Source organism: Gallinula chloropus, assembly GCF_964237585.1.
Source record: "Gallinula chloropus genome assembly, chromosome: Z".
Lineage (NCBI taxonomy): Eukaryota > Metazoa > Chordata > Aves > Gruiformes > Rallidae > Gallinula > Gallinula chloropus.
In genome coordinates, this window is record NC_140089.1 from 53,694,242 (window position 1) to 53,717,645 (window position 23,404).

At 47.6% G+C, this 23,404-nt stretch overlaps 1 protein-coding gene and 1 long non-coding RNA gene across 2 annotated transcripts; one reads left to right on the forward strand and one right to left on the reverse strand.

The window, feature by feature from the left end:
• Positions 1 to 6,310: 6,310 nt before the first annotated feature.
• LOC311203848 lies at positions 6,311 to 10,863 on the reverse strand. The gene is made up of 4 exons (XR_014617984.1): positions 10,181 to 10,863; positions 7,852 to 7,991; positions 7,250 to 7,428; positions 6,311 to 7,145 (listed from the first exon to the last, which is right to left on the reverse strand). It is a non-coding gene; the product is annotated as an uncharacterized lncRNA (long non-coding RNA).
• A 3,523-nt stretch (positions 10,864 to 14,386) lies between these two features.
• Positions 14,387 to 14,749, forward strand: TAL2 (TAL bHLH transcription factor 2; the record flags this gene model as incomplete). Its single annotated transcript, XM_084278221.1, has 1 exon — positions 14,387 to 14,749. Exon 1 carries the CDS (start codon positions 14,396 to 14,398, stop codon positions 14,747 to 14,749), a length of 354 nt encoding a protein of 117 aa, XP_084134347.1. The 5' UTR covers positions 14,387 to 14,395.
• Between the last annotated feature and the right edge of the window lie 8,655 nt (positions 14,750 to 23,404).

A 23,404-nucleotide genomic window follows, 5' to 3' on the forward strand; every position in this document is an offset into this window, starting at 1 on the left:
ACTTTTACTCATTAGTTAAAAGGTTGTTGTAGAAGCTGCAAACACATCTATGGCAAAGACCATTCAGGGTTTGTAATCTGGCCAGGAAGTTTTTCTTACATTCAACTCCATGCTTCTTTGAATCCCTGCTTTCAATCATGTTTCTGTGGTGGCCTTACTGCTGTATGCAACCTGGCTGAGCTCAGCATTGTGTGCCAGTGAAAACAGCAGCTGCCTATTCTCTGAGATGCCTTGTTTTTCTCCATTTTTAGGTAATTTCCAAAGAGCTTTTAATGTCTCAGTATGCCTGTGTCAAAGGGAAAATCAACTGTTTGTCTCTTCTCTCTTGCTCCCAGTAGAAGGTTTAGAGAAACATTAGGTTCTCAGTTTATTTCTTCTGTGGTTAAACATGTTCTTCAAGGCTATCAGCAAGTCCCAGCATTAAATAGGAGAAGATTTTTTGGCTTCTGGAATTAAGCTGAAAATTGTGGCCAGAATTCAAAGCACCCCCTGATGTGACTGTTTTGTTAACACCAGTAACAGATTCAAAATGCTACAGAAAGCTTCAGATGATGGAAGTTTAATATTTCAGCAGTCTGCATGCAGCTGCTGTTCTGAGCCTCAAGCAGCCTCCTCCAGCTTGCTATATTCAAAATCAATTGATCTAAATTTTGATTTTAGAGGGCAGGAGCCCAGATGTGTATAATTGCCTCTTATTGTTCCCATCTGTAGAGCATGTCTCTGAACTTGGAGCGATAATGTGGTTGTGTGTTTGCAGCCTCTTGCTGTCTTTTTTTTTCTGTCTGTCACTTTCTGTGCACTGCTTTCATCAGACTGAAAGGCATCACCCTGCAAAGGGGGGGGGGGGGGAAGAGATACAGGCCTGTCTTCTGAAATCTCTGCCCATATTTGGGTAGGATTTGCTCTGATTTCATGTTCATCTGCCGCAACAGATAGGGTTTGAGATCTGGCCCAGTGTGAAACACAAACTTTTTTTTTCTTTTTTCTTTTTTTTCCATCTGAAAATTCATCTATCTTGGAGGAGCTTCTGTTGGACCTGGAAGCTGTGTAGCAGCAGGCTAAAGCCTTTTGCTCCAGCTTGCATATCACACAGTCACCTGTGCCAGGAACAGTTTTTCTTCCTTTTAGGAGGAGGAATAACTGGGTTCAATCCCTTAGGATGTTTCAGGGGCTGGAATTCAAATGCTGGCACACTGAATTTTGTAAAGGGACACGAGAAACCCAGTTTTGAGGACATCTACACCACATTGAAATGGCCAACTCTCACATCTTCCACTTGACAAAGCCACATTTGTAAAAGCTGGTGCGTAAGTGACTGGCGATGCAGGCAGCCTGTTGCTTCACCCAGGATTCCCGGTTACCGGCGTATGTGACGCTGAGGCGAGCGGATGAGCTGCCTGATGCGTGGCTCTGCAGAACAGCCAGCGGGCTGAAGGTGAGGTCAGCGCTGCCCCTGGTGAGTGGACATGCTGGACGTGATAGCAGACATGGGGAAAGACAGCGCCCTTTGCAGGATGTCCATACCTGTTCTCCTCTTCAGACACAGTTCTTGCACATGAGAGTGCTGGGACGACCTCTTGTTTTCTCTCCCTGCTTTTGTTTCATCAAACTTGCCAAGGGATGTCTCTCTGCTGTGAAGGATGTGTACCTGCCTGGCAGAACAGATCTGTATTTAAGCAAGGGCCCAGCAGCAGTGCTTCAATAAATCAGTGGTTTCTGCATCCGAAGGCACCGCAGCTGTAGGTCCTTAGTTACCCTATTTGCACACACAGTGTTCGCCATCATCCCTCTTCTTTTCAGTGTTGTAAAGGCACTGGGACTCTACTTTCTGAAAGTATCTGAGGAGGGGCAAAAGTGGTCGCTACACACGGTCATGGTTTAGGCCCAGCCAGCAGCTCAGCCCCAAGCAGTCAGTCACTCCTCCCTCCCGGCCCCGCTGCGGGATGGGGGAGAGAAGCTGAAGAGGGAAAGTGAGAAAACTCGTGGGTTGAGAAAAAGGCAGTTTAAAAAGAAGAGCAAAAGCTGTGCATACAGGCAAAGCAGGACAAGGAATTCCTTCACCACTTCCCATGGGCAGGCAGGCGTTCAGCCATCCCCAGGGAAGCAGGGTGCCATCTTGAGTAACAGTGACTTGGGAAGAGACACATCATCACTCTGAATGTCCCTCCTTCCTTCTTCCCCCAACTTTATATGCTAGGCATGATGTCATATAGCATGGAGTACCCCTTTGGTAAGTTCGGATCAGCTGTCCTGGCTGTGTCCATTCCCAACTCCTTGTGCACCCCTAAATACTCTCTGGTGGGGTAGGGTGAGAAGCAGACGAGGCCTTGGCTCTATGTAAGTAACTACATACTAGCTCAGCAGTAACTAAAACATCCCTGTGTAACCAGCATTGTTTCCAGCACAAATCCTAAACACAGCCTCATACGAGCTGCTATGAAGAAAATTAACTCTATCCCAGCCAAAACCAGCACATACCAGCAAACACAGTAGTATCAACTACAGTTGGGAAGCGGAGTGCAAGTTACAAAAGACATTGTTTCCCCTTGGCTTTTCAGGAACTGGTAATGTTTGACTCCTAGAAACCAGACTCCTTGCAGTTAAAGACAGCCCACCCCACCTACCCCCCCAGACTCCAGAGAAAATCAGGGTGGATACTGGCAGAAATTATTGTGAGGAAGAGCATGCCCAGGGAGCAATACTGTTTTCACTGCTCTTATTTGCCTCTTCTTGCCTCTGGCTGAGCTATACTATCCTGGCAATTATATTGCTCCAGGGACAAGTAATCCCAGGACTGCGGGGATGTATTGATAATGTAGGACTGCAGGGATGTAGCAGTGGATTTTCCCTGCTGCCATGTCACTGCCAAGTATGGAGAGGAAGCTGAATGAGACTGGTGTGGGTCATCAGTGCCAAGTAATCACAAATCAATAGGAAGCTTAATAAAGAGATGGTGAAGCAGTCCCTCATGTACAACCCCTTCAGAGCAACCTGACAGGCTGGAAAAGGTCCTTAAAGCTTGCATAAAAGTCAGCATGCCTATCCTATCTCTTCAGCATTCCCAATGATTTGCCACCAATGTCAGGGCCTCCTGCCCAAGGCCTGACAGTGTGTCCTCACATGTCCTGACAATGCAGGGTAAATCTACTGTGCTTGGAGCAGACACAAAGCTTTTCTGTGGTGGCCTCTCAGAGGAGTAAAGGAATTGGGGCTGCAGGGTCCCAGGGCACAGTGGGGAGCAGGAGAGCGAGAGGAAGGTGAGGACCTCCCAGGTTCTGTGGGTTGCACAGCCTCAGCTGGGCTGTCACCAAGGTTTTCAGTAATTCCCTTGCGCAACATGAGGGAGAGATGAGGAGACCTTGGGATGTGGCTGAAACACTGAACAGATGTGGTGGTAAAATACAGGGGAAGGGGGTAGGATGTCTCTTTTCCTCCTCATGTTTCTCCAGGGAGGCAGGTATCTTGCCATGAGTTTGCCTCTGGAGAGGACACAGGTAAACCCCGTATCTGACAGCAACAGGAGCACAATCTGGCTCTTTTGCATGGATACATGAGCATGAATAGCAGCCCATCCAGCTCTCCTCCCTGCAAGGACAGACACTTTCCTGGCCATGTATTTTACAGTGCTCTGTCTGGCCAGGTTTTGAAAGCCCTAGGCTGTACCCCAGCAGTTGGGGGATGAAGAGCTGCATCTCCTCAGCTTTTCAGGACTGACAGACCCCTTCCCCACCATGCTGGCTGCACATTTCTGTGCAGATAGTGGGGAAATAATGGTTTGGAGGAAGTAATAGAGAGGAGGGGAACGCTGCAAATTTCCAATGTAAATTACATGGAAATTAGGCTTTGGTGAGGCCAAAGGCCCCTCCGGAGTAGAGCCTTTAGTTAACATAACACTTGTGCTAAATGAAGCGGTTGACACAGCTTTCAGGCTGTAGTGCCGCTGTTAATTTACCGTGTGAAAGGCCTGAACCCCCAGCCTGGGAGGAACTACTTACCCAGGCAGGGAGCTGGGGCTGGCTTTCCCTGGACAGCAACCACATCGTTCCACCTCTGAGTTGTTAAAATTTATGGGAGGCACTCCTGTTAACTGAGATGTTCTCAGTACTTTTAACTTAAACCCAGTAGGTGAGCCCTACCTAGCCAGACTGGTTTGGGTGAGGTGCTCTGGGTAAAAGCTGAGTTTTCTTGGGGCTTGGCAGAGGAACACCAAAGAATGCACTTAAAGCTGCCTTACCCTGGATACAGCTATTTTCCTGCCCCATGGCTGTAGCAGGATGATTAGCTGTAGCTTCTCCTCCTCCATCCCTTGTTCCCCTTTAGCATCCCATTGTTCCCAGTGTGTAAGTAGGTATCTTGCTCTTATTCCTATTTACTCTTTCCTCCACCCGAAGCAAATTCCCTGCATCCAATGGAGAAATGGATGGAGGCACAGACAAGGTCATACAGGTCCCAAATGCTTTGTATGTTTATAACAAGGGTAGGCCCTTGCTGACTCGTGTGCAGGCTAATTTTGTGACTATTTTCCTACACAGAGAATTGTTTTCCAGAGGAAGTGTGGGTCCAGGTGGACCAGTCCGTCACAGACACAGAGGCACGTGGTCCAGTGATGGAGATGGTGTTAGTCTGCAGTTTTTGGTTTGGGGTATTTACTTTTTTGCAGTTGGATGTGAGCTTGCTCGTCTGCTGTCCCAGAGCCGGCACCTGAGCTGCAGTCTTTGCAGTAAAAGCCTGAATTAACCTATCCTTGGTGCACTGAATGGCCTCCGAAGTGAAGGGCAAGCTGGTAGACCTGCACATTCACACCTGCAGCCCCCTGTTGTCAGGCGGGCTCAGGCAGAGGGCAAGCACAGGGCTGGGGCAGAGCTGAGACCCCTGCAGCTGTGGCTGTACCCCAGGCTGCAGGAGGTGATGGTCCAGGCTCGAAATCAAAGGGGCCTTCCCCCCAAAAACACAGCGCAGGACTGATATCCCTGCACATGATCACCCCCACAACCTCATCTCTTGCTCAGGGATACAATAAATGTACCAGCCTGTTCCTCAGTGCTTAATTGTGTTTAAGCTGGCTTTTGAATGAGCACTGCAACTGTGCCTCTGGAAACATTTACAAGCTCAGAGCTGGCTAAATAAACTGGGGGAAAAGAATTCCCCCCAATGGGAAGGGAAGGTTAGATTCTTGCCCCAAGAAGCTTCCATCCTTCCTGCAAAATACCCCTGACCCAGTCAGAGCTGCTCTAGGTCTCAGTTACTGCCCTGTACCAGCCCCAGGGGAGGGCAGAGGGCGTGTGGTGAGAAAAAGCAGGACAGGCAGACAGAATCTCCTGGGAGATGCAAAGCAAGCTCCCTGGATCGCTGGGACTAGTGCTGACACGCGCCAGACAAAGGACCTGCTACTCTATAAATGAGGCAGCGGGACCAGAGGCAGCCTGACTCCGGCGGGAAAGAGAGAGAGGAAGCGTCTGGTCTTGCTGTCCCTTCGCCTGCTGACCAGGTTTCAAGAGCCACAAGCACCTGCGGCCAGACAAGTAAGTGGCAATGACCTCTTCTCACAGGCTTGCCTCCCCTCTTCAGGGCAAACTCCTGCAAGTTTCCTAGGAACGCCCAAGTTTCCTCTCAGAGAGCAGGGAGTGTTTTGTTCTTCAAGGCAGGAATTTCTGCCGTAGCCTTTTACCGTCCGCTGGATGTTTACTTCTTGTCGTGGCATCCGTGGACCTTGTAATCCAAAAAGCTAAGAGTGAGGTGCCTGATCTGCCAAGCCCAGGAGTGACGGGAGTGGCCGCTGACAGGTGGCTGCGTTCAATCCAGCGATGGGACCGTGTCGCCCTGGTTTTGTGCCTGGGCTTTTTAAATGCGTAGGGACTCAGTGAACCAGACCTCGTGCCAGGAGCTCTGGTTAATTGATTTTATACTACATTTTAAAGAAATGCCGACGCTTAGGTGTGGGGCGGACCGAGGTGGTTTTAAGATCACTGTTCCTACTTTTCCTGGGTTTTCTTACCTCACAACTGTATAATTACACACCAGGCAAACTCAATTATACCTCTGCAAAGCACTGTAAATCGGAGTGATTGCACTGGTGCAAAATAAATTACACACAGCTTCATAAGCTCGCCAAGTTTAGAACCAAAATGAAACAGGATTCCCCAATGCTGTTTGATATTTAAAACAAATAATTTGCAAAAGCAGAGATAAGCACACATTTGGTAGACTTCTGTGTATGCTTATGCACTAGGCTGTGGAAATTCTATGACTGTGTCAACAGGTAAACATTTAAAGGAGCAGTTTTAAGTCCCAATGCTCACGTATTTCAAAGTATCCTCACTGCTTTATTTGTCATCTGTTTTACAGCTGATGCATGCATGAAATGCATAGGTATTTGAATTTTGCTCAGTTCTGTAGCTCACCAAGGTGGAAAAGCTTAGGAATTTTATTCATTTCAGTTCTGCTGGTAAATGTTAATAACACTTAGATTTGTAAAAAAACTAAACCAATCAAACAAACCTCTTGAAACTGCCAATAGCACATGTTTATGTTTCCAGGGCTACCCTACTGCATGAAGCTGTATTTGCCTGATGAAGTTAATAAACAACAAAACAAGCTTCTTTTCTGAAGTAGCTCTTTTCTACCCCTCCTAATTTCCACATAGCACTGTAGGACGATAGATCTGCTTTTTAGAACCTTTTCCTACTAGGAGATTCTATAGTGTTTCACAAAAAAAAAAAGGCTGAAGTAAATGCAGCTTGGTTTTACTGCCTGTTCACACAAATCATTACAGTAGCTGCAGTGTGAGCAGCTGATCCAAGAAATGAAGCTCTGGCAGAGTCAGTGTGCCATCCGGCTGAGGAAGGGATGATCTTCACGCTGATCTATCAGGCGTGGCCCCACAGAGGTTTAGCGGCATGACAATTAGGGGGATACGGGATGGGGGTCTTTGTCTGGCAGTGGATTGTGCTGCACTTTTGGAAGTTGGGGTGGTTACGTTTCTCAGTGCTTCAGGTGACCTCTACTCCAAGATGCAGCAGACCCGGTTAATTCCAGGGATGATGCCGTAGCAGTCACTGGACTGGCTGTAACTGTGTTTGGCAGGAAGATGGGGCACACTGCATGCTGCTATTAGGATGCTGTCCAACTTCTGGGTCTTCGCTTTGCTGAAATGACAGAGAGATTGGCTATCAGTCTCCAGGCTGACTTGGATAAAATGCAAAAGCTAATGTTGTCCGGGGGTCATATCCAAAACCAATACAGGATCTACCTCCCCCTGTATGCAAATGTCCCCCGCAGGTCTGGATTTCCCCATCTCTGCTCCTAACAGCTCCTGTAACAGTGGGGGCTGCTGCAGGTGGGTCTTTGCCAGGTTATGAGACATTCAGCCTCTGGCACACACCCCCTTCTTTACACAAGACTCCTTCAGCCAGGAGGACGTGGACTTTCCTACGTAGGCAAGCAAGGCAAGGGAGTTAGAACAAGGGATTTTTCTGTCAACAGCTACCTTACTGCCTCGCAGTGGCAGGTGCAGAGAGAGGTGTGCAGGAGTCTGTGCTGGTAGAAGGTGGGAGTAAGTGTCTGTGTGCAACACGCTTTTGCACATGGAGTTTGGTAAAAAACAGGTCCCTGGAGAACTCCTGGAAACCACCAAGCAGCTACAGCGATAGCGTCTGTATGTAATGTTTGGGAAGTTAATTAGGCAGAGACTGTTCTTAAAGGAAACACATAGGAACTGTAGTGCAGAGCTTGACACAAGAGGGCCTTGCTTTAGATCAGAGGAGGACAGAGAAGCACTGTTCTGAGAGGGACTGTGAGAACCTCTCAAACAGAAAGTAATGCAAGTGCAAGCTTAGGGAACAAAGGCCAAACCTCCTGGCAGAGCGCTCCGTTTGCCGCTTTCCAACTGCCGTGTACACGCCAAGGCACTGGACCCCCCTTTACCAAATGCTGTTGCAGCCCATGTGCGGGTCCTTTGTTTTGGGCAGAACTGTGGTATGCTCTTGACTTCACTGCAAAGGAATGTGAAAAACAGTGACAAGAGGGGACACACACTCACACACACACACAAACCCCAAGCAAAAAACAAAACCCCACAAACCAAAAAGCACACCAAAACCACTCCCACGTGCAGAGGGAGTTACCTTGAGTGAAACCTCATTGTCACTGTACACTTTGTGCTGTCCCAAACACCTGTTGGGTAGCAGACCATTGCTTTACAGAGGTACCTTTCCTGTGTCTGCCTTGTGGGGTGTGATGCCAGTGTTCCCAGGTTATGAAGTCTGCGGGCTAGGCTGGCTCTCCCCCTTGCTCTGGATCTGAACCCTCTGGGAGGGCAACTAAATTACAAAACTAAGAATCCCAGGGGCAACACTGGGTCAAGAAATAAAAACCTTTCCTTTTGAAACAGTGATTACATATAGACAAGTACCCCCAAACACGAAGGCTGACTTAAGCCTGAAATTGTTACACAGTGGGTTTTGAGGCTCCAGTGATTTCCTTTTCCTAAAGGTTCCGCGGGAGCACACTGTAGCTGTGAGAGTTTCTGTAGATGCTGTCTTTAGACAGGCAGGCTCCCAGAAGCAGAGAATTCACTCTGTGTGTTTTGCCCCAGATTTGCAGGGGCTAAAACAGGTAAACCATTCTGTCAGTGCTGACTGTTTTTTATAGGGCTTTGCTGTTCTGCTGTACTTCGTACTGCGGAATGATTGTTAGGTACTGCTCCCAACAGTGGCATGAGGCAGTGAAAGGAGCTCTTGTTTACTCCTGAAGTAGCTGCTCTCCCCACGTCTTACTCAAAATAAAATGAAGTTCACTGCAGGTGTTAGGAATTGCCCTGGGAGAGCTGGGAGAGGGTTTTCTCTTTCATTACACAGACACAGCACCTACCTACGCAAGAGTGGGCAACCATGTGCTGGCAGCTGCTCAAAACCAGACTCGGACAGAAGCCAAAAAAAACAAAAAGCATTTAGCCTGAGGCAAAGGAAGAAGCAAATGAGGGCAGAAGTTCAATTCCCAGATATCCAGCCCAGCTTCAGTCTTGCTGCACTGTGCACCAGCATTGTCTACTAGCACACCTGTGGGATTTTAGGTGGGGGTCACTTGGGGAGCAGTAGAGTGTCAAGATACAGGGAGGTGGTGATAGAGATGAGGGGCTGAGAACAGCTGGAAAAGCCTGTACCCAGAATTACACTGGTCCTCTTGGAAGCAGCCAAGCTTGGATAAATTCAGGCTTATTCCTCACGTGTGGGGTGGGGGTGGGAAGAATAAAAATGTCACATTATGGATAGGCAGTGTAATGTCTTGTGACATCCGTGCTCAATCTGCCCCTCTGCATGGAGCTGAGTCTCACGCTCCAAGGCTCAGATGAAACTTAACTCCTCTTCTCCAGATCTCACTGATGCGCAGTGAACAAAGCACAGCAGTCAGGAGTGGTGGCTGGGGAATCTTTGCTCCCTGCTGTAGATCAGGCTCACACGCACCTGCCCCGATACAGGGAGCTGGCACCATCTGCTCTTCTGTTGCCAGTTACTTACGGGCCGAGGGGACTTTGCAAAATCCAATGCATTGTATTAAATAACAAATTTTAGCTAGCAGGCACTGGGTTTCCTGAGTGCAGCACAGCACGGCACTGCAGGTTTACCAGGAGCACTCCAATTCTTGCAGGCAGCAGGCGTCAGCTGTCTGATCAAGATTTGCAGGAGTGGGTCTCCAGTGGCCGGTTTCAACATGGATTTAACTTCACCGAGGTCAAAGGTATAATTTGAGGGAGGAACTTTCTCATCTAAGATCTTTATTTAATAGCAGCCTGCTAATTATGACTGAGTGCTGGGCTCCTGGCAAGTCCCCTGCCAGCCCTCAGATATTAACCGCTGGCTCAGGGGCCGTCAGCTGGTGAAGGTCACAGCAGAGATAGCGCTTTGTGGTTGAGCTGCTTTGGTCACAGGATCACAGAATCGTAGGGGTTGGAAGGGACCTCAAGAGATCATCGAGTCCAACCCCCGTCCTGAATGGCTTTTGCATAGAGAGGCTGCAAGAACTACTGACACCGAGGGAGAGATCTTAATCTTCTCCATTGTTTAGCCTTTTGTCTGGTGACACTTGTGACTGCATTAACCGCAGCCGGTATTCACGTACACTCACACACCCTTTTATGTGTTTCTCAGGGGTTGGCAGGGGGCGTGGAAAGATCTTCAGTTACCTGTTCGGTAAGTGTTGGTGTTTGGGTTTTTTCTTCTTTCTGGCTGTTGGAGCTGATTTCGCTGCTGGCCTGGGGTTATTTATTTGCACAGCTCTCTTTACGTGCTGCAGATGTGGATCTTAGTTCATTTGACTGTACTGACACACTGCTTCTGGATGTGACTTCTTGATTCGATCCTGTCCTCGGTGGCAACGTTTTGCTCTTCGGAGTTACTCCTCCAGTGAAATGGTGTAACTTTGCAGACTTACATTCCTGAGAGCAGAATTAATCCTCTTTAAATTCAAGGGATGTCTTTCTGGTTTTTGGCTTTTTTTTTTTTTTTTTTTTTTTTTTTTTTTTTTTATTGCCAGCTAAATGTGGCGCTGTTATCCTGCGCTTGGGAGAGGTGGCCAGAAAGCACAAAACCCAGGCTTGTAGTTTAATGCAATTTATCTGCCTATGGTACATACAAAGGGTTGATTTCTGCACAAATTTAAAATGGACCGCTGGGATACAAGCCTCACGTAGCCGCTAGACCAGTACGTATTTTATACAGTACACCGGAGGAAGCTAAATAATACACTGATTAGCTGTGCAACATCAGCTAAGACCTGAAGCTGCAAGTACTACTATGCAGAAAGGCAGGCTCGGCGGGGAGGGCTGGAGAGACGGGGTGGGGGGGGGGAAGAGGAGGAAGGGAGCAAGACAAAAGGAATGGAAATCAGCTCGCCTGTCGGTAAACTTGCCGCCTTCTGACTGGAAGGTGCTGTGGTTACGGAGAACTAGAGGGATGCGAAGGTGATGGTAGGAGACAAGTGCTGCAGGATTAGGCCAGGCTCGTTTTCCTCTTTCTGTTCCTGAAACTCCGAGCACAACAACAGGAAATGCACAATAGTAATGGGAGGAGAGAGGAATTTAAGGTAGAGAGATGTAGGAGGGAGGATTACACCTGAAATGAAGCTCCCTGCAGTGCTACCAGCGCCCGAGGAGGCACGAGGGGAGGGGAGGAGCTGGTGTTTGCTGATCTTGAATAAATGTCAGAAATACAAACGCGTTTTTAAAGTGTAAAGCAGGAGCTGGTCTCACAAAGGCATCTGTTTGCTGACAAGGCTTGTGACCACAAGCGTAATATTGTCCTTCCCGAAGGCAAGAGAAGGCAGACAAAGAAAGCATGGTGTGAAGGAGTAGGCTGCGGTTATTTTACCTCTAACAGGACAAGATGCCGTGTTCACTGTGTCAGGCAGGATGCTTACCTCTGTTCCTGAAGTGGTGAGCAGGGAGAAGAGAGGGAGCTGACCCCCTTGGTATTTGTAGCTGGTATGTAAACAGGCATCCATCAAACCCGTAGACCCACATGCCAGAATCACAACACCAGGACAGAAAGCCCTGGAAAAATACAATCCATTCAGCCCACCAGAAAAAACAAGAAAGCCCAAATAACTTTGCCTACAGTTCTAAAACACAACTGCCTTTGCACATGGATAAATTAGTCTTTAAAAAATCAAACCAAAACAAAACCCCCAACAAACAAACAAGCAGCACCAAAAACGAGAGAGAAAGAGAAGCAGGTGGCACTCTGTATTTCACATGCATCCAAGCAGCTGCTTTGGAAGAATGAAACTGTAAAGTAGAAAGTTTTGCCTTGGGGAGTGAATGTACCATGGCACAGAGGAGAGCTGGAAGCTAGTGTTTAAGACCTGTGTCACTAATGCAGCAGAATTTTGGAGTTCTTGCCAAAAAGGTACATGCTATTTTAGATAGGTACAAAGTACCAAGGAGATTTGTTCCCATAGCACAAACCAGAAACAATACATGGAGTTTGGTGATGATAAATACTAGTTGGCCAGCAAGGAACCGTGCAAAGGATGTGCAGAGTTCCGCCTGCAGGACCACAATGTCAGCGCGTGGTGTGCGTTGTGACACCTCGGGAGGAACAACTTGTCTCTGAGAGGGGAGTGATAAAGAAGAGGGAGAAAGAAGAACAGGAGCGTGCCTCAAGTCTGCAGAACCAGCTCCATGGCTGTGCTAGCAAGCCAAGAGCTCACCAAAAGGATCTGTGATGAAGAGGAGTAAATGAAGTAAATGAAACCTCCATCAAATGTCTTTGAAGGCCACCATAATGTGGGAGTGGGAGATAATGGGCTCTTATAATAAGAAAACTAAACATTCCTTGGAATCCCTATGAATATGCATGTATTATGAATATGCATATATGCCTTGTATAAAAGCTGTGTAACTGACACTTTGCAGTGTGAACATTTGCAGGGGAGATCCCCTGTGCTGCCCAGCATTGCAATAGTTACCAAGGTTATTGAGTTTTGATTTCAGCTTTTCATGGCAGTGGGAGAATAATAAAAAAACAGAAATACGACCCCTGTTTGGGTCAAGCAAAGGTTCTCAACTCACGTATACAAAAAATACTAAAAACTCTCAGCCACCTGAAATACAAGAGTCTGTTTTTTAAACAAGACTCTCATGAAGTGAGCACTGTTTGATAAGGCAGCTCTCTTGCCCCTTAAAGGCAGGGCAGACAACCAACCAGGCCTGACAGTAATTTCAGACTTCTACCCAAAATAGAAACATGTTGGCTCTGCAAAGGCTACGGCTGAGAGGAGCCGGGGACCTAAGGGCAGCTGGAGGGTAGCTGTATATAGGATACATGGGTGCATCTGTATTAGCTGCATCTCTGACCAAGGTTTCTGGACATGGCTGTGACAAACTTTACAGCCCTCTTTGCTGTGTTTCCCTGGTAATTTGTAATCAGTGCTGGTCCTGGACTTGAAGGAGCTGTGAGGGAACTTCCCCATCTGCCAGGAATGTCTTGTCTCCCTGCCAGGGCACCCCAATTAACCTCTGAGTCACAGTGGGATTTCTGTATTCACCCAGACTACTACCACAAACTTTGGTGTCTTGCACAGTATGAGGCTGCTTTGCATGGACACAGGATCACAGCTGGGCTGTCACCTCAAAGTTTCCCCTTTCTGAGTGTGAAATGCCACCCCCCCCTGCTCTCCAGCCCCTTGTAGTACTGCTGTAAGGACGGTTTTGCCAATGAATATAAAAAGCTGAGGTTTTCACATGCATGGGAGGGTAAGTGGAAACATTTGTCCTTTAGTCTCTTGGCTGCAGATAGTTATTCCCTGCTCCAACTGTCTGTGTGCCATTGGAACAACAAGCAGCTTCAGAAATAGAGAAGTGTCTCCTGCAGGGCTGTGGGAGGGAAAGGAAGACTCTTTCCAGTGGTGGTGAGAACAGAGTTAGGACAACCTCAAGAGCTTTTGATGGGCCTTTCTGGTAAATGCAATTTAAAATCACCCCATGACCCTTTGCATGGTTCTCTTCCGTTGCCTGGTTTGTTCTGGGTGCTAGGTTCCCTCAGCTCTACAAGGCAGGGAAGACAAGTAACATGTACATGGACATTTTGGCTGAGGTGCCTGCACGTTTTGGTAGAATCACACTTTCCTGGTGCAGCCTGCACTCATGGCAGTTGTGGCTTAGATTTCGCAGCTCTCGAAGGGTAAAGCAGAAGCATGAATAGATCAGACTGAAAAGTCTCTGCCACCAGCAGTGAGCAGTCAGCATGTGCTGGGCAGGGAAACAGATTGTTGCTGCCCTGGAGAAGTCTCCTGAAATAACTGTAGCCGTGTGTGTCCACAGAGTTGACTGGTGGCTCACTGAAGGCCCATGATGATGGTCCGCCTAGCTGCAGCCATGAGTCACCAAGCTTGGGTCAGCTGGGGGCAGCCCTCGACAAGGTGTGAACTGGGTCTCAAAAAGCATGGCTGTGTTCTGCCCTGGGCCTGCCTGCCTTCCACCACAAAAAATGTCTTGGTGTCCCTCATGCAGCCTGGTGGGACAATTGATGCATCAGCTGTTGGGAATTCTGCTGCAGGGGAACTCTCAGGACCCTGAAGAGCCTGGGTTTATAGCAGCACTAATGGGTTGAATAAAGAAATTAAACTCTGTTTACTCCTTTGTGAAATCCTTACTGGACTCTTGCATCTGCTTGCAGCTGCAGTGCTTGTGATCATGGCTGCAAATGGGGACAGGATTAGGGTGAACATGCAGGACAAGGGTGTCAGCCACAGAGGGCAAACAATTAGAAATGTCTAGCACCACCTCTGTGTGCTTGCAGCTGGCCCAGGGGTTTCAGTGCCTCCAAACCAACAGCCTAAATGAAAGCCAGGGGTATCTAACATTCACTCACCATCTCCTTTGCTTTGCAGCACCTTGAGAATGACAAGGAAGATCTTCACCAACACCAGGGAGCGATGGAGGCAGCAAAATGTCAACAGTGCCTTTGCCAAGCTGAGGAAACTCATTCCCACCCACCCACCAGACAAAAAACTGAGCAAGAATGAGACGCTCCGTTTAGCTATGAGATACATCAACTTTCTAGTCAAGGTCCTGGGAGAGACAGGCCTGCAGCAGACGGCAGTGGCAGCACGGGGCGGCATCCTGGGGTTATTCCAGCAAGCCCCACACTTGCAAAGCATGGAGGAGCTGACTCTGATGGAAAACTGTGGTGTCTCCTCTCCTGGCATGAGCAGCAATATAGCAGAGTGTTGGTCAGAAACATTGTCTCCTTAGCAGACAATAAGACATGCAGTCTTGGTTTTAGCCTGGTAGTCCCTCTCTTTTTGAGGAACCTGTGGGTTCCTCCTTTATATACTGTGATTGCTTATTTATATTTATTACTTTTTTTTTTTTTAATAGAAAAGGAAATCCTTGGTCAGCCAATAACCTGGAAGACCAGAGAACTTGCAGTCCCTGGGAACTTGGAAGGACTCACTGCTGTCACAGCAGAGTCCAAGCCAGAAGTGCTTTCTGCCCTGTTCTCCTCCATAAATCAGGCTATAGATATTCATCCAATGCTTCTGGAAGGGAAAGAGAATATTCTCCCATGCTATTTCCAGGAAACAATACCGAACTCAAGAATGATGACTGCCCCAAAAATTTGTCCCAGACAGACATCTGTCCTTGGTAGTGAAAGATTTTGGGAGATGTGGTATTTGCCACAGTTCTCCACCAGTGGTTCCGGGGCCTAACTGCACTCACTCTTGAGACCGTGAATCTTACTGCAATCCTGACTGGGTTTTTTAAAATACAAGTTCTAGCCCTTGAACCCAGCCACACCTTTCTCCATCAGACTGGGGGAAGTGTCACAGCAAAATACTGTTAAACAAAATGAAACATTAGGTTACAGCAAAAATCCCAATTTAAAATAGAAGATATAGTCATAGATGAGTTTCAGTGGATTCAAGAGGTAGAGTGCGTGTGAAGGAAGCAGGACATGAAGATCCAACTGCCTTAAAAGCCCATCAATCAGGTTGACAGATAACTGTCTTTGCTCTTCCACAGCTGTAGCAATAGGGAATGTCCTGTTTTGTGAGGGAGTTCCCAGGAGAGAGGCAGGTGATTCACTGTGAAAACCTTCATGGGAACATCAGTGAGCAGCGCCCCTTCCCGTGCCAGAGTGTAGAAGCAGATGGAGCAGCTGGGCCCAGCAGGAGGTCCTGGGCAGGCACCACTGCTGCACAGTGGTGCCCCTTTGGCAACAGGGTTGTGTACTATGGGTCTTGGGCATTGAGCTCCTGAGCAGGTACCACTTCTGCTGCCATGGGAGACAGAACTGGGTTGCACACATCCCTGCTGTCACCTGTAAAACCTTGGTCCTGTGACACTGGGCTAAGTCAAGTTGGGTTGATGTCTGATGTCAGGTGATCTACCAAGACCATGGACAAGACTAGGAGGAAGCTGCCTACACACCCAGCTGACTCCCCTCTTGCCTGCTGTAGTAGAGGTCCTTTGTCTGGACACCATTCCCAACAGACTGACGTAGGAAGGGCAAAGAAATTTGTGTACATGTCTTCCACTGGAATCAGTGGGCCAGCTTCCTGTACGGAATGCCAACCACCATGGTGTAGGCATTTAGATGGTAAGCTGGATGAAAAGAAGTTTCATGACAATGACCATTGTGGGTTGTTGCCCACAAATCAATTTAATTTCCTGATTGAGTTATAGCTTGTGTCAGCAAAGGTCTAAATTGCTCATGCAAGTCACAAAGCTGGCTAGAGCAACACTGGGTTTAAGCAGAAGTGCTTCTCAGCCAGATCCTTCTCCCACTGACACACATCTTTTTGATTCCCATGCAGACCAAGGCAGACTTCAATACTTAGAAAACTATTCACCTCTGGTGAAGAAACGGAGCTCCCATGTGCCTAGGCTGTTTTCTGCTTATTCATGAGACATTGAGCTGGTTTCATGAAGCAGAGATAGGATTTGTGCATGTAATGTGTACAGTCCTCCTGCATGAGGGGATTTGGTACCCACAGCCAAGCTGCCTTTTAAAGCCTCACCAACAAGCAGGTGCACCAAAGAAACTAGGGCAGGTTCCTGCTCAGCATGTACTGGGCTGTCCTGCGCACTGACAAAGACCAAGGTCTGACAGAAACACAGCTCACTCCATCCAGCGCTGATGCTGTAGGGCCCAGGGGTGCCAGTGGACAGATTTTGACCAAAAGAGAAATTAAAAAAAAAAAAAAAACAAACCTGAAAGGTTTCACAATGACTTCACTTTGTTTCTGAACACTGCTAATCTTCAGTTTTCTTGTTTCTCCATTTCTGAGCCATTAGGGCTGAGGACTGCACTGGAAAACTGCTGAGTGGAAACACACTGAGAGTATTTTGCACCGTCTGTGAAATTACTACTGCTTTTCCCCCTCCTCTGCCTGCTTTAATATTGCTGAATGGAGCCACAGCCTCTTCTGCACAGCGCCCCAAAGTAATGAGCCAAGTCCTCCTCCTAGCTTGCTGTTGACTAGCTGGGAGTTACAGAAGGATAAATTAGTTCAAGTAAATCAGAGCACTTAAGGACGAGGTGTGGTGGTGCTATCAGCTACTTTTTATCTGAGGAAATACACGTCACCAGGGCAAGCCAAAACATCTTGTGAAGAGTTATTGTCCAGGGAAGGGGGAAGAAAATCTGGCAATTTTTAAAAGTAACATGCTTGTTAAATTTTCTGTCCTAAAAAGCTTCCCTTCTTCTTGTTGCTTTGGTTCATATCAGCGCTTTCTTTGTTCTCCTTTCCTTTTAGGAGCTCCCTACTCTCACCTTCGGCACATATTTGACTAGATCTATGTACCAAAGATTTTTATTTTCTTTAGTCAGGTTTTTCTCTTTGTGTTTTGGGGATTTCTAATCTGTATGACCATGAACAAATAATGGTGCAACTGATTACATTTTGTGCTATATGATGTTATTTAACATCTAATTTGTTCCAAATACATTATTTAAGAAACTAAGCTTTGTCTTTTTAAACTTCTCTAAGGTTGCATTTTACATTTTCATACCACTTGGTAGAGGATACCAAAAACTTTACAATGTAATTTCCAGTAGAGGATTGTTCTACTGTTCAGCACTTACGCCAAGGTCTTGATGTTAGAAACATTAACAGGTGATGAAGAATGACAGGAATTCTTTGTTTGTTACAATTCCATATACTTTGTTGGTTGAATTTTTTTTTCAATCAACATGCTGGGAAGATTTTTGACCAGCTCTTAAAAAAGACAAATAAAAATTCCTTGTGCAACACTGTTGTGTTTGTCTTCCAAATATTCACACCAAAGGATATTTCACCAACTCCATTTTAAAAAGCAGAAGACATCCTAGAATCCGTTTGGACTCAGAGTCTGTCATTCTCTGGAGATGTTCAGATAGGCACAACCTACAGATTCATACTGGAGTGGAGATTCAGATATAAAAACTCACCCAAAGTTGAAGGGTGCTTAGAATATAAAGCTGCCGTATTCGGCTAGCACTTGGTGGGAACCACTTCATCCCCAATTGAATGTGAGGCTGGGAGAAGAAGAGGAAGCACTAAGATGACAGGTAGAGAAGCTGTGAAGAAAAGATGGAAAATCAGTGGGGCACAGGGCCATTTTCAGTTTCGTGCTTAACATGATGTCTCACAGCCCTGACACTGCTCTGTGATACACCAAGAGAGGGATTTCTGCACAATATGCATCTGAGATAGGTATTGTCTCATGTTGAGTCTGTTTTGCCCGTGAAAGTAATTGCTGAATGATCTCCCCCTGCCCTTGCTTTGACCAAGGAGCCTTTCATTATATCTTCTCTCCCCTGTCCTGCTGAGAAGGGGAGTGATAGAGCAGCTTTGGCAGGCATCTGGCCTCCAGCTAGGATCAACCCACCACAGGAGTGTAATTGAAGTTGGCATTTTATGGGTTAGATCAAGAAAGCAGTATGTTGCACCTGTGTCCAGCAAGGAAGCTGTAGCCTTGCGTGTAAATTCTAGTGATGGCCAGGCTGTGGTTAGAGGAAAGGCAGGTCTGGAGTCAGTGTTTTGGCCTAAGATTCAATGGTTTTGAGTCCTGGCTATTGTGAACACAATGTGCCTAGTGCTGGACATTGCACAGGGAAAATCTAGATCTGCACAGTGCCTTTTTTTTTTTTTTTTTTTTCCTGGAGTACTGCCCATGTGTATTGCTCCAAATATCATTCTGTGGGAATCAGAATGAGTGGCTTGTCTCAAACAATCTGTCTTGGAAGATAAAAAGCATGGAAAAGTAGCATGGCAAGCTGTAGGCAATCGAAGAGACTCCTGGAGTGCCCAGAGGACAACTTCCTGAGACAGGAAATAGCCCTACTCAGGGGAAGCAATATTGGAGCTAATGATCACCAAAGTGAGTGAGCTCATTGGGGATGTCAAGGTCAGAGGCAGCCTGGGCTGCAGTGCACTGGTATGACTCACTCTCCTAAGGTGTGTGAACCAAATGAGAAGTGTAGTCAGGACCCTGAATTTCAGGAAAGCCAACTTCCAGCTCTTCAAGAAGCTAATCAATAGGACACCCTGGGAAATGGCCCTCAAAGGAAAAGGGGCAGAACAGACCTAGCAGATCTTTAAAGCCACTTTCAACAGAGCATAAGAGCTCTTCATCCTCAGGTATAAGAAATCAGGCAAGGAAGGCAAGAGACTGGCATGGCTGAGTTGATACCTGCTGGTCAAACTAAAAGGCAAGATGGAACCACACAAGCATTGGAAGTGGGTGCAGGTGTTCTGGGAAAAGTACAGGGATGTTGTCCGATTGTTTAGGGACAAGGTTAGGATGGCCAAAGTGCACTTGGAGCTGATCTTGCCAAGGGATGCCAAGAAAAGCAAGGAGGGATTTTACAGGTACATGAACCAGAAAAGGAAGGTTAAAGAAAACACTGTTAATCCTCAGTTTTCTTATAAGAAAGTTGGGAAAGAACTGTTCACGAGGGCATGTAGCAGTAGGATGAGAGGTAATGGCTTGAAATTCAAAATAAAGAGATTTAGGTTGGGTATTAGGAAAAAGTTCTTCAATATGAGTGTGATAGATCATTGAAACAGGTTGCCCAGAGATGTTGCCCCTTTGCTGGAGATACTCAAGGTTAAGATTGATGGGGCTCTGAGCGACCTGATCTAGTGCAGATGTCCCTGCTTACTGCAGGGGGGGTGGACTAGATGACCTCTAAAGACTCCTTCCAACCTTACACATTCTGTGATTATATAACAGAATCATAACAGGATAACATTTTGTGGACTGACTCTTGCCTCACAAGGGGCTCGATCCTGCAGGTATCTGCGCGGTGCTGGACTAGGGCCTCCATCCTCCAAATGTTGAAATGCCTGTAGAGTCTTGAACTCCAAGCAGCCCCTCTGTGGTGGTTTAGCCCAGATACCCACCAAAGTTACTCTATCTCCCTGTGAGACAGGGGAGAAAATATATATTGAGAAGCTTAGGAGTCAAAGTAAGGACAGGGAGAGATCATCCTGTAATCAACACAGAGTGAAGGCAAGAATACTCTCTAATTTATTTCACTACACTGCACACCCACTGACACCAGAGTTGGATAATGAGAAGCTCGACCAGATCTCAAAGCACCTCCCCCCGACCCTCCCTTCTTTAGCAGACTTTAGTCAGGATTTTGCTCCCTTCTTCCCTCCCATTGTGGCACAGAGAAGGGCAGGGACTGGGAAAATGGTCAGTTCCTTGGAAGTTGGTTTCCTTCTTGGCTGGGGGGGGGGCATTCATTCCACACACCCTCCCACTGCTGCATCGTGGGGTCCCACCCACGGGAGACAGTCCTCCACGAATTTCTCCAACGTGAGTCCTTTCCCACAGGGGTTCAGCTCTTCACCAGCTGCCCCGCTGTGGGTCACTGCTATGGCAGGCAGTCATAAATCACAATGTCTCTTAGTCTCTCAGTCCCAGTCCTCTGTGGGGTCACCAGCCTCCCCCCAGCAAACCTGTTCTGGCACAAATCTCTCTCTTGCTCATCTCTGTGTCTCTGTCTCTCTCCATGGGCTGCAAGTGCTGGCAGGGGCTTGCTCCAACACAGATCACAGCATCTCCTCTATGTCTCCACCTGCTCCAGTGTGGGGCCTCTCCAGGGGCTGCAGGTGAGGTCTCGGCCTTTTCCATGGGCTGCGGGGGGACACCTGCTCCACCATGGGTTTCTCCACAGGCTGCAGGGGAATTGTTCTCTCCAGCACTTGGGTGGCACCTCCTCGCCCCCTCCCTGGCCTTGGTGTCTGCACAGTTCAACACATCTTCTCACTTCCTTCTCTGGTGGCAAAATGCAGCTGCATGTGGTTTTTTTCTCCTAAATGTGATTCCCAGAGGCACTGTGACCATTGCCAATTGGCCTGGCCTTGGCCAGCAGCGACTTTGGCCTTGAAACAGCAGATGTTTACTCTTTCGGGCCTGCAGAGAGCCCTAGCTGCTTGTTACAGCAGCCATCTTATGCAGCTCCCATTCTCTCCCAGTACCCAGCTATGCAAAAATGCGACACCCTCTGACATACTGGACATTATGCTTAGGTGGGGTCCTCATTCAATAAAACAGCTGGACAGTGTCCCTGCAAGGGCAGCCCCCCCAGTAAACAGCCACCCTGATAAAGAGGATCCTCTCCTTATCCAATAAGGAGCAGTGACAGTCAAGTGGGGCCCTGCAGAGACAGAGCACCTTCTTGCTAAAATCCTGTGTGAGGCCACTGGACAAGGTCATTGTTCCATCAGTCCAGTTGGGAGGGGTGTCAATTGACCACTTGGGACCCCCATTCCCCACCAACTCACTTCCAGAACCCTGCAACTCAGCACAGCCTGTGCAAGTTATGCTTGGCCTCCCCAGAAGGGGAGGGCCAGGTAGCATCAAAGATGCAGATTTGGGACATCCTGTGTGCCCGCCATCCAAGGGCTACAGATTTATGATGATTTACGCTGGATCTTTGGGTGCTGAGATCTTATTCTTTCCTCTTTCTCTCTTTCTCAATCTCTCTGTTTCTCTCTTTCAATTTCTAACCTCGTTCTCAGCATACAATAATAACAGCATTTCCAGTTTGGCTAAATTCTACTATTTGGAATCCCTTGCTCCAAATATAAAGCATGGTTCAGTTTCACAGAATCACAAGGTTGGAAAAGACCTTTAAGATCATCAAGTACAACCATTCCCATCCTATGCTAAACCATATCCCTAAGTACCTCATCAACCCTTTTTTTAAACACATTTAGTGAAGGTGACTCAACCCCCTCCCAGGGCAGCCTGTTCCAGGCCCTGACAATGCTTTCAGTAAAAAATTTTTTCTTAACATCTAGTCTGAACCTGCCCTGGTGCAGCTTTGTGCTGTTTCCTCTTGTCCTATCTCCTGTCCCCTGGCTGAAAAGACCATACCCCACCTCTCTACAACCTCCCTTCAGGTAGTTGTAGGTGGTGATAAGGTCTCTCTCCCCTCAGCCTCCTCTTCTCCAGGCTGGACATCCCCTGCTCCCTCAGCCGCTCCTCATAGGATTTGCCCTCAAGCCCTTTCCCCAGACTGGTTGCCCTTCTCTGCACTTGCTCGAGGACCTCAATAGCGAGGAGCCCAAAACTACTGACTTTGTCCCTACATGATCTCACTACATTCCGATAGCCACCCCAAGACACCTGCCCCTTCTTCCAAAGCTCATATTTTCCCCACTTTTTCTGAAAATCTTCCCAGATCTCCCTACTCAGCCAAGCTGGCTTCCTTCCTCGCCGACTCCTCTTCCGGCAGACTGGGACAAACTGTTCTTGTGCTGCCAAGATTTCCTTCTTGAGGAGCATCCAACCCTCTTGGGCTCCTTTGCCCTCAAGGGCTGCCTCCCACTTGCCTGCCTGTGACCTTGTGAGTGGGCAGCGACTAGTCCTGGACCCCTTTTAAGGTTAGGGGATGTGGGGGTGAGGGCATGTGATGTCAGGGGGAAGGTGAGCTTGGGCGAGCTTCCAGGTTTTCTCCGTGGCTTGAGGGGGCTGCATGGGGTGCCCTGATCTCGGGAACCCCTCTTCTGTATAGCCCGAACTCTTGCTCAGCCTCTGAGCTTACCTCAGTGACCACTGTCACTGCTGCTCATCACCTCACTGTTTCGTTGGCAAGCTTTATAACTTTTAAGTAAAGCTGTGCTTTGCTTGGACCGCCTGGGTAATTGTTGTTTCTCCTGAGTACCGTGCAGAGGGTTACAGAAGCTGATCTCACGGGTATGGTTGTTAAAAGGGACTAGCTAAAGAGGGTTAACCTGGCCCCTGGAGAGAAAAAATAGTTTAGCTCTACACATACCCATCTGCTAGTATGGGACAGTCAGGTTTGAATCACTCTGGTTTGCCCACCTGGTGGGACAGGACACCACACTGAGGAAGGCTTTGTGGTGACACATTTATTCATCAGCCTTGTTAGTTGTACTGAATCTAAGTCAGGAAGGAGGAAAGTACAATGGACGTATCGGGAGAAAAAAATCACAGGATTCCTGAGTGAAACAAATTAAAGGACAAAACAGACTTGCTTTAGGACACCAAGATCCAGCTTAGCATCTTGGGCTGAGCAAGAAGTGGAAGCTGCATGACTGTTGTGTTTCAGATGTGTACAATTTGTGATTTTAGTAATTTATCTTCCAGAATCTTACGGGCTCCCACAAATTTATTTTCTGCTAGGGAATGATATGCGGTGACCATAGCTAAAGTAGTGTGAGCAAGGCAGATCTGACTTTTGTTCTTTGAATGCTGGGTGATGAAAGGAGGTGGAGAGAATGGGCGACTTAACTACTGACCTGTGGGGCAGGGGTTGCTGGGGAGCCAGTCTTAAATCTTAAGGTCATTGACAAAGTGACAGAGTCTAAATCCATCTCTTTTCTGGAGTGTAATTGCATTTTTAATACAGCAGGTGATGAGAGAATCAGAGGGAGAAGGTGG